Consider the following 10,893-nt stretch of genomic DNA (forward strand, 5'->3'; position numbering starts at 1 on the left):
TATAAACAGATAGGGTTTATTTATCACAGAACTTAGCAATCAGACCAGAAAAGACATTAAACAAGAAATCCTATGGCTCTGTGGCCCTTACTAAACATTAAAGATATTCATAGTTACCAGGGTAGTCGATAGTCAAGATAGTCCATGGGAATAAAGTCCAGTTAAGTTTCATCTTTGTGCCAATATGCAGCCATGTGTTGGGCTGCACCCCAGAATCCTTTGTCTGCCAGCCACATGGCAGAGACAAAGCATTTCAAGAATAAGTCCACAGACAGCAGATAACAGGAACAGAACAGCAAGCAGAAAATCTGAGCTCGTGTCTTTGTGTTCAGACTGATAAAGGGCAATTTCAGGATTCAAATGACCCTGGCCAGGAGCCAATTGAACAAGATCTGAAATTGTCCAAGTGTCTTGAGTGGTCAGTAGTATTGAAGCCCCACCTGCAGAATGTGACTCCAAACTCTTAACCACTCCTCTATGTTGGTACGTGACTCCTGGCATCTAGGCACAACCAGGCTCCAGTAAGTCTGGCAGAAGTGTGAAACATGTGGGGTTATATGGTATGGCAATTGAGCAAATGGTCGGGCCTAGGAAGCTAGAACACCAGGGGGTGAGGCAATTACATTCCAAGAGGGGAAACATGGAACCTTATAGCAACAACAGAGATACAGAAGGTTAAAGGAATCACACAAGGGATACATGAAAGCTATAGGAATCAATATTTCTAAATATTTCTATACAGGTGGCTTTAAAGGAACTGATCACAGCCGCACTGGAGGAGGGTCAGGGAGCTCCCGTTCGCTGCTTGGAGAGTGGCCAGTCACTCCCAAGTCACCAACCTTCCTCCCATCCCTGCCCCACAATGTTAAATTGGACATGTGGGTCTGAAATGGATGGAAAAGGGTGTCTAGGAGTGGAGGTGTAGCTTGGGGTTGGAGCCATGGTTTGGCTGTGCAAAGCCTGCTTTGCATGCAGCAAATCCCAGGCTCAGCCCCCAGCAGGTGAGATTGGCTGAGAAACTGGAGAGCTGCTGCCAGTCAGAGTAGGTAGTATTGAACCTGAACTACTTGGGTCAGTGGTCTGACCATTTCCTGTAGGATACATGGGCTTCTTCCCTGCTTTAGGGAAGGTGATTGACCCTTCTTCCTACCCCTCGCCTCCACCCTGCAAGACCTCTGTTTACTAATTCCAAAGGGCTGACAGGGATTTTTGTATCCGAAATACCTTTTGTCCACCTGGAGCCCCAGTTCTGACCTAGCGATCTGGTCCATGCGGCAACTTGAATGACTGTCGTTTCTTCTCTTCTTTGCAGGGGTTACTTCCCTCTTGTGAAGAGACTTCCCACACTAGTGCATCAAAATAACATCCTGGAGAAGATCTGTCGAAACCCAAGAGCTAGTGAGCAGTGGACAAGAAGCACAAAAAGATCCAACCAGATCGCTAAAACTTTTTAGTACAGTTCTGAGTTGTAACTTAGCCAGCCAAGAGAATTCTGGTTGAGTTCTTACAGTGGAGCTTTTAAGATGTGGCTTGTAGTAGAGAAATGTGAAATAAAAAGAGATGGTTTATTTTAATCTACAACTTGGTTTCTTGTCTACATTTTTTAAAATTCTGGAGTGACCAGATAAGGTAGAAGAAGAAGAAGAAGAAGAGATTGGATTTATACCCCGCCCTTCACTTGGAGTCTCAGAGCGGCTTACAAACTCCTCTCCCTTCCCCTCCCCACAACAGACACCCTGTGAGGTGGGTGGGGCTGAGAGAGCTCTGACACAAACTGCTCTTTTTCAAGGACAGCTGTGCCAGAGCTTGTGACTGACCCAAGGTCACATCAGCAGGTGCAAGTGGAGGAGTGGGGAATCAAACCCGGTTCTCCCAGATTAGAGTCCGCGCACTTAACCACTACACCAAACTGGTAGTTTTGCTGCTTGGCTAGTTCAAAGATCTAGTGGGGGGGGGCAGCCAAACTCCCCCCCTCCAAGATAGTTTTTTTCTGTCCCTTCACAGCTTTGCTCTAGTGGTGTTTAAATCACTGTCATACATCAGGAATGGGAAGAACAAACTGTTGGTATCTGACTACCTTCTGAAACTTTTGAACTAGGTCTTTTCTTACACAAACTCAGGATCCTGTAACATACGTTAACCCACACATTCCTCCTATGCATTCCTCCTAAGAGCTTGGGATTGCATACATTTTTATCCAAACAGCAGCCCTGGGAGGTAGGTTAGGTTCAGGGAAAGTGATTAGCTCAAGATCACCCAATGAAATTTGGGACCGAGGAAGGATTTGAATCCTAGTATCCCCAACCCTGATCTAGCTCCTCTGTGATGCTGGTGCTTTCCTCTGATGTTTTAAGTATTAGATTCTGAATTTGCATTTTTGCTCCCTGCGTTTTAAAAACCCACTGGTAGACCGGGAAGATTCTAGTACAACTAAACATTTAACATGCCAGACAGGAGTTAGCCCATGATTGTTGGAGCATCCAGTTGTTGCAGCATCAGTTCTGGTACTCTGCTGGAGACAGGATACTGGAGTTGTGTTCTGTTCCTGCAGTCCTAGAAAGAAGGTTAAGAAACTAGCTTCACTGCGCTTGCCTATGTGACTCAGCAAAAAAAAGAAGAAAAAAATCAGTCCTTTTTTGTAAGAGTATGTCCTCAGAGCCTTTCATTCTTTTTAGTAGTATAATAATTGCTAACTTCATCCAAGAAGAACAAATTGCTCAGTAACAAGGACACTTGAAAATCCCCCAATATCCTATTGCCACGGAAGGAAGGCAAGAGAGGGAAACGTGATCTGCTCGACTTGCATGACTCAGGAGTGGCCTGAGTGTCTTATTTTAGACCTCAGCAAGTTATGTAATCTGAAGGTCACAAGAATCAGGTTAAGCTTCTGGGTGTTTCCAAGGAGCTTGATGATGAAATTAGTTACAGACTGGTTTGGCGTGCTAAAGGTAGATGTGGCAAGCCAGTTGGTGATGTCATTTACCCAGGTGTGCTGATGCAGAGTCTCACAGAAAGGACTGTAATCGGAGAGGAAGACCATTCTTCCATTTGTGCATGCAATGGCCATAGCCTGTTGGCCAGCTCTGAGACATGGCGGGCCTGTGTGAACCCCTTGGGCCCGCCACAGGTCTTGTGACTGAGGAAAGCCTCTGCCATTGGTGTGAATGAATATCTCCATGATGTTTGCCTGTTCCTATGGTGCCACTAAAGGAAGGCCGAGCGCCAAAGAATAGATTCTTTTGAACTATGGTGCTGGAGAAGACTCTTGAGAGTCCCTTGGACTGCAAGAAGATCAAATCAGTCAATCCTAAAAGAAATCAACCTGGACTGTTCCCTGGAAGGCCAGATAATGAAACTGAAGCTCAAATACTTTGGCCACCAAATGAGAAGGGAGCACTCCCTGGAGAAGACCCTAAAGCTGGGAAAAATTGAAGGTCGAAGAAGATGGGGACGGCAAAGGATGAGATGGTTAGACAGTGTCATTGATGCAACGAACATGAAATTGAGCCAACTTCAGAGGACGGCGGAAGACAGGAAGGCCTGGTATGATCTGGTCCATGGGGTCGCAAGGAGTCGGACTTGACTGTGCGACTGAACAACAACAACATGGTGCCAGAAGTTCTAGGGGAAAAAATAGGTATTCTATCCATAGTTCTGTTTACGGAAGCACTGTGTCAGCGAGCTGCCATGAATTCCTATGTGACCCTGCGAACTCTGACTGCGGAGTTCCCCCCCCCTCCCTAGACTTCGCTTGTTCCTCATTGTTGCTCGTTAGGTGCATTCCTTTCCATGTACGCTGGACCAGCTTGAAACTAGATAACGCCAAGGTCGGGGCTGGAGGTTGACGGGGTGTGGAACTGCTTTAATTATTAGGCTTGAGAAACTGCAGTATGTTTATGTTATAGACCGTTATGTTCCCAGGGCTGGTTAGGCGGCAAAGTACCTGGTTTTCCCGCACGCGGGAATTGGCCCTATTGGGCAGGGTCATTTTTAAGTTTGTTTATCATGTTGCACCCTTGTAGTAAGTTTCATTCTTAACAATCCTGTTGTTCCTGATTCACCAACGCTTTTCAATAAATGCTACTTTGCTAACCCAAACGTGGATTTATTCGAATGACTGGAGGTCTGGACATTTCAGGATTGTTAAGAATGAAACTTACTACAAGGGTGCAACATGATAAACAAACTTAAAAATGACCCTGCCCAATAGGGCCAATTCCCGCGTGCGGGAAAACCAGGTACTTTGCCGCAGAGGATCTTGTCGGACCTGTTCAGAATACTGCTTGCTTTTCATCAAAAGCTAAGTAAAAACAATCCATGGGCGGGTGTGTCTTTTGGCTTTCAAAAAAACAGACACAGCAGGGTCGGTTATGCGGATGACAGCCGTGGTACATTGCTGCCAGAATCAAGAATGGCCAGGTATTGAAAAAGATATACTGAGTGGAACCGACCACTGGGTGAGCCGGCTTAGTAGGGTCAGTTTTTCCTCTTCCTCTTTTAACTTGGAACATGACAGTTCCAATAGTGGCTGTTATGCTTTGGAGATGACGGCGTAGCAGGTGAAGTTCTTCCATGCTTCTGTGGCTCCCTCCCTCCTGTCTCTGATCCCCAAATAGGGTTGCCAAGTCTACGTGGGGCCTGGAGATCTCCCAGAATTACAACTGATCTCCAAGGAACATGGATCAGTTCACCTGGAGAAAATGGCTGCTTTGGAGGCTGGATTCTATGATACTGTACCCTGCTGAGGTCCCCAAAGTAAGTTGCCGCTCACACAGTGACATTCATGGATCCATGGACATTTAACAATATGGAATTTGTGGACTTGGCGTGCAAATGTTGGGTGTCTTCAGGAGTTAAGTGTTTTACTGTGGCATAATTCTTCTTGGATGTACTCCATATTGTCAGATGTTTAAAGTGATAAGTTGGTAGGTATATATGCCCTAACAACAAAGAGGAGTGCATGGATGCATTAATAGCTTATATGATAAAGAGAGGATAAAGTCAAGCAATACAAGAAGAAGCAGTAGGTGTGAACGAGAAGCTCTGTCGATGGGTCATTGTGAGGCACTGTCTGCTGTGGTAACCTCAGTGGCCAGCAGGTGTCAGTGGTGCCTCACCCTTGCTGCTTTACCTCAGAAAAGAGAGGCAGAAGTAATTGTAAAGGTTTACTTCCCAGGCTAGACCAAATCTCATCCTATTTTGGAAGCTAAGCAGGGCTGGCCCTGGCTAGTATTTGGATGGGAGACCTCCAAGGAATACCAGGGCTGTGACATGGGGGTAGGCAATGACAAGTCACCTCTGAAGGTTTTTTGCCTTGAAAACCCTATGGGGTCACCTCAGCTGTGACTTGACGGCAAAAAGCAAAAGAAAAAAAAACAGGTGGGAGAAGATGGTGAACAGTAAGCCATTTCCATCTACAATATGCCTAAAGTTTACTTTGAAAAATCTGGGTTACCAGTTGTGCATAGTGAGGCTAGAAAACAATCACTGGGCAGCCCTAGTTTTAAAGACTTTGGCTACTCACTGTGTACTGATTGCTGATGTTTAAATGGTGTATGTTTGGCTTTTTAAGTTGTTTTAGATGCAGTGGTTTTGTTACCTGCCTGTTTTTTTTAATGTATGTTGTAAATTGCCTCGGTCCTGCCAATGTTCCCTCTAAGCTGAGTTAGTGTGAGCTAGCTCACAATTTTTAGCCTCCGGCTCACACATTTTTGCCTTAGCTCAGGAAGGATGGCTCCAGAGCAAACTAATTTATGCAGCAGCCAAATTGCCGGCTCACCACTTTAATGCCAGTAGCTTACAAAGTAGGATTTTTGCTCACAAGACTCCACAGTTTAGAGGGAGCATTGGTCCTGACCTGGGTAGCCCAGGCTAGCCTGATCGTGTCCGATCTTGGAAGCGAAGTATGGTCAGCCCTGGCTAGTCTCTGGATGGGAGGCCACCCAGGAAGACCAGGGGTAGGACCCAAAAGCAGGCCCTGGCAAACCACCTCTGGAACATCTCTTGCCTTGAAAGCCCTTTGCCATCAGCATAATTCAGCTGAGACTTGCGAGCAAAACAAACAAACATGCAAACAAACCTGTCTTGAACCCATGTTTGTGGGGAAAGGTGGCCTGGGAGGCTTTTAATTCTGCTGGTAAAGGTAAAGGCAAAGGTTCCCTTGCTTGAAAGCCAGTCGAATCTGACTCTAGGGTTGCGGTGCTCATCTTCGTTTCAAAGCCGAAGAGCCAGCGCTGTCTGAAGACGTTTCCGTGGTCATGTGGCCAGCATGCCTAAACACCAAGGCGCACGGAACGCTGTTCCCTTCCCACCAAAGTGGTACCTATTTATCTACTTGCAATTTCTTGCTTTCAAACTGCTAGGTTGGCAGGAGCTGGAACTAGAGTCGGGAGCTCACTCCATCATGTGGCACACTTGGGTCTCGAACTGCTGAACTACTGACCTTCCACAGCCTGCAGTTCAGCGTCTTAACCACTTGAGCCACCGCAGCTCCGCAATTCTGCTGGAGAAAGGGTCATCTGCTGATTCCTGCCACTGAAAGACTCAGAGGCTTCAATCATAAACACATAGCTGGCCACCTTCAGTGCCCTGAGATCAAGAAAGGGTGAGGAAGTGGAAATTTGCATAAGGGCAGCATTTCTTAAGCCCCGTGAGGGTTTAAATGACGGGAATAGATCAATATTTGGTTAGCTGACTAGCTCTAAATCCTCAGCCATGTCTTTCAGTGTGCTGCTTCTCCTATTGGCATCTCATACCGGTGAGAATTTGAGTTCGTTTTTATTGGTCTGAGTGGCTGATGACACAATTGGCTTGGAACGTTAGTTCCGTTTCCATGATTTCTCCTTTAGCTGCCTCAGTTTCTCAGAGACTGGGGTAGTTTAGATTCCTGTATTTTTTTAACAGATGACAGAAGAGGATTTTGATAGGGGCAGCAGCTTCTCCTGTCATTTGATGACACAAGAAGAAAACCCTCTTCTGAAATTACTTTAACAGTAAGACTCAGAAGCCTTCTCTCATATTACAAATGTGATGTGGCACTGTGATTTCCCTCCCTTTCATTCTAGGCTTCAGTTCTGAGGCAACGCCGCTGATTCAACCAGAGGACTATGTGTCGGTGGCTGTGGGGCAGACCACAAGTATCTCTTGTACTCTGGAAGGTGTGGAGTTTATCAGTGCCAACCACCCATCTTGGTACCGACAGAGACCGGGGAATCCTCCTCAGCCACTAATATACAACGCCAGGGAAAGACCCTCGGGGGTCCCTGACCGGTTCTCTGGAGAGACTTACGGGAACAGGGCAACACTAACCATTGCCAGGACCCAGGCAGATGATGAGGGAGGCTATTATTGTGCTGTGTGGCATAGCAGTGCGTCACACGCTGGTCCAGTCCAGTGCGGAAGTGAAACAAAAATTCTGTGTGCATCCGAGAGAGTCACACAAGCAAGTGGAAACAGGAAATGCACCAGACTGGTGTTAAGGGCACAGGTGTAGGAGCAGTAAAAATGCTGACAACTTTAGGAAAAGGTCAGTCTTAGGATTGCCAGCTGCAAGTTGGGGAATTCTTGGAGATTTCCTGGGGCAGGAAAAGGTGCAGCTCAAAACCACATTCAAATATCCTGGGCCAACGCTGTACTGACTGCAAAGTCACCTCTGGACGGCCATAAAACGGCCATAAATCTATGCTGGAGGTACTATGAAACCCGATGATCAAAGAAAGTGAAAGCAGCATGCAATGCAGAGGGTACCATAAAATCCGATGATGAAAGGAAGTGAAAGCAGCATGCAATGGAGAGGGGAATTTCTGTTCCAATGTGGGTTTGCTAAAGCAATGGAGGGAAAAGCCAATGCAGAATCGCCCTCAGTCTACTCTCCAAAGGAGCCACTTTCTCCAGGGGAACTAGTCTCTGGTGTCTGGGGATCTCCAGGCCCCATCTGGAGGTTGGCAGCTCTATTGTTGCCACATATTGTCTCAGCCTGGCTAATGTGGCTTGCTCACCACAACTAGAACAAAGGGAGAACCAGGTTCTATTCCCGTGCTCGCTGATTTGTAACCCGATGGAAGATTCTCAGCCTCTGAAGCTAGATAGTTCTGGTTTTGTTAACTGGCTGAAGAAAACAAGGGTTACAAGGCAGAAAAAAGTGTATTTTTTGCCCCCCTCATCACTTAGTTGCTAGAGGCACCCTGCTGCATCAGCGAGAAATTAGATATGGCTCCCAAATAGGCGTAACTCTAAAGTTGCCAGTCCCCACCCCCCAGACATGCTCCTGTGCCTGTTCCAGCAGCCTTGTAACAGAAATGTTAATCATCATTTTTTTGTAATTTCTATACTTAGGGTCTCTCTGATAGGCACAGAAACATGGTTAGTTTGTAACCTTGCAGCCCACCTTGTGCAGTGGAAGGCAGAGCAACAAATAAAAATGTAAAATAAAATAAAAATGTAAAAGAGCCAAAACTAATGATCAGGGTTGCCAACTGGCCTGGAGAAAAATGGCTTAATGGTATGTTATTTACCTCCATGCCCATTAAAAGCTTCAGCTGTCGATTTCTACACATTAAGCTGCTTTCCATGGGACAGGACATTTCCCCCGATATCCTGTTCAGACCCTTACACGCAATCCCAAAATTAATGAGTGTACAGCCCCCTTCATCATGGTTTCCAAGTTTGGGGGGAAGGAGTAAAGTCATGTGCTTTGTACACAGTTCTCCCTTGATGCATTTCAGCCAGGCTATGAAAGCTAAAAACTCTTACATTCATCCCCACGCTGGCTTAGAAGGGAAGTGAGTAATCTGTAGCAGCCAATGAGTTTTGAAGATATTTGCATACAGGGATACTTCTTGAGTCTGGGGGATTTAAGTGAAAATGATGGCGTTCCATCCAGAACCCTCTTTGGGCAAGGAAGTTGGGAATCTCTCACCATGGCCAGAGCTTCACTGCTCTTTCTGGTTCTGGCTAACTCTTGGGGTAGGATGGTGGCTCCATTTAAATGCCCAGTTAGCAAACTCTCTCTACTTTCCGTTTCCCACCGTTAAGAGACAACGGTTCTTGTGATCCTTCCAATCCACTTAACGTTTGCTGTTGATTTTGATTCCAGGTTGTGATGCCCAATTTCTGATGACTACACCATCCACTGATGGGGTTTAACTTGACTCAGCTGTCTTCTGTGTCAGCCTGTGTTGGAGAGACTGTTAAGATCTCCTGTACAAGAAGCATCGGGGACAAAGAGGAGTCGGGCAAGAGAGGCATGCAAAGCTCCTCCTTTTGTTTGCCGCCCTTCCTCTCAGCTGCTGTCCTCCGGTGAAGGCATGGGCTTCCTTCCAAGCTCAGAGCCTGCTTGCAGGAAGAGCAGTTGGGAAGGTGGCTGCAAGGAAAAGCAGTGGGCCAGCAGGGGTGAACTGGCTATTTCACCCATCGGGAAATCTCCCAATGGGCCACTGACCTAGAGGGCTGTTGGTGGCCAGGTAGAAGCAGAGCCAACCCCCAGCAACTCTGCCAGCAATAGGAATCAGCACCACCTCCCCTGTTGTCGCCATAAAGAGGAAGAAATGGATGAGCTAATGCTCACTGCTTAGGGTTGTCAACCTCCATGGGGCACCTGGAGATCTCCCACTATTACAATTGGACTCCGGATGACGACGATCAGTTCCCCTGAAGAATGTGGCTGCTTTGGAGGGTAGACTCTATGGCATTGTACCCCACTGAGGTCCCTCCCCTCCCCAAACCCCACCCCCAGGCTTCACCCCCAAATCTCCAGGAATCTCCCAACCCAGAGCTGGCAACCCTACCACCTAGGGTTGCCATTTCCCAGGTCTGGGTGGGGTATCCCCTGGTTTTGGGGGCTTCTGCCTGCTGCTGGCCAGCTAGCCGATGGGGGAAAGCCCACTCCCAAACAGTGATGTCCCCAACACAATGATAAAGGACTCACACGAGACACGGTCTTTTGAGGGGAGAAGAATCGGTCTGCTGCTTGAGGCAGCAAGAGTTTATTTTTATACACTCTGCTCTCAACATAAGATGAGGCTGGGGGTTACAATCATGAAGCAAGGGAAACCAGGTGCCCAGGCAGAATGCCTGGAATGCTTGCATAGCGTAGTAATTACTAGTGATAACAAGCTACTCCTGGCTCCTTAAGATGCTTGCAGAGACAAGATGTGCAAAGGTCAGGACTCTTAGTGTACCAGAGTCACTGATCAACCTTATGTTGACAGAGGCAGGATATAGTTAGAATCAAGATTGGTGTGCCATATCGTTGATCCTCCCCACACAATGACATCATGCAGAAGGGATGTCATCATGTTGGGGACATTGCACAGTAACACCCTGGTTTTGGGGCAAAACTTTATGGCTTGAGGGCAATTCTACCATCGAGTTTTGCTCTCAGACCAGAGCGTTGCCACACAATGTCCTGACGTGATGACGTCACTTTTGCGTAACATCATCCCATCGCAGAGACCCGCCCCACTCCCAGAAGGCTCCCTCCCACCCCCTGCTGGCCTGTTGACGAGACCTGGCAACCCTACCACCACCTCTGGTACTGCTGAGCTGAGTGGCCCCTGCAGCCCTGGCTTGTAGTGCCACAAGGGCCATTTAACTTGGCTTGTTCCAGGGCCGTTTGCCCTTCCCAATCCACTCCTGGCGAGAAAGGAAGTGTTTGGAGCCCCTTCCCACCCATGGCGCCTCCACTTTACATCACCTCACCTATCTGGCTGCATTGTGTAATGCCTCCAACTACCATCCTATCTAGTTAGCTCCTTAGGAAGGCTATGGAACTTAGATATTAGTCCTTTCCAATGACTCAGGCAATGGCAGCTCTTACTGATTTTATTCTTAGACGACGTCCTTGCGGAATAGATTAGGACAAGAGGGGGACCTGCAATACTCGCGGGGGGGGGG

General features: G+C 47.3%; 1 protein-coding gene and 1 gene segment (V, D, J or C); both read left to right on the top strand.

Annotated features, from left to right (window-relative positions):
• Positions 1 to 1,558, top strand: part of CHCHD10 (coiled-coil-helix-coiled-coil-helix domain containing 10) — a 12,120-nt gene extending 10,562 nt beyond the window's left edge. For both annotated transcript variants that reach the window (XM_015413426.1, XM_015413427.1), the window contains exon 4: positions 1,313 to 1,558. In XM_015413426.1, the coding sequence (XP_015268912.1) occupies positions 1,313 to 1,332 (20 nt within the window). In that variant the 3' untranslated portion in view covers positions 1,333 to 1,558. The remainder of the gene's footprint in view (positions 1 to 1,312) is intronic.
• A 5,122-nt stretch (positions 1,559 to 6,680) lies between these two features.
• LOC107112286 lies at positions 6,681 to 7,492 on the top strand. The segment is given in 2 exon segments: positions 6,681 to 6,757; positions 7,065 to 7,492. Coding segments are annotated over 2 exon segments (471 nt in total).
• The last annotated feature ends 3,401 nt before the right edge of the window (positions 7,493 to 10,893 follow it).

This window comes from Gekko japonicus, unplaced genomic scaffold (assembly GCF_001447785.1).
Source record: "Gekko japonicus isolate JY-2015 unplaced genomic scaffold, Gekko_japonicus_V1.1 scaffold85, whole genome shotgun sequence".
In the NCBI taxonomy this organism is placed as follows: domain Eukaryota; kingdom Metazoa; phylum Chordata; class Lepidosauria; order Squamata; family Gekkonidae; genus Gekko; species Gekko japonicus.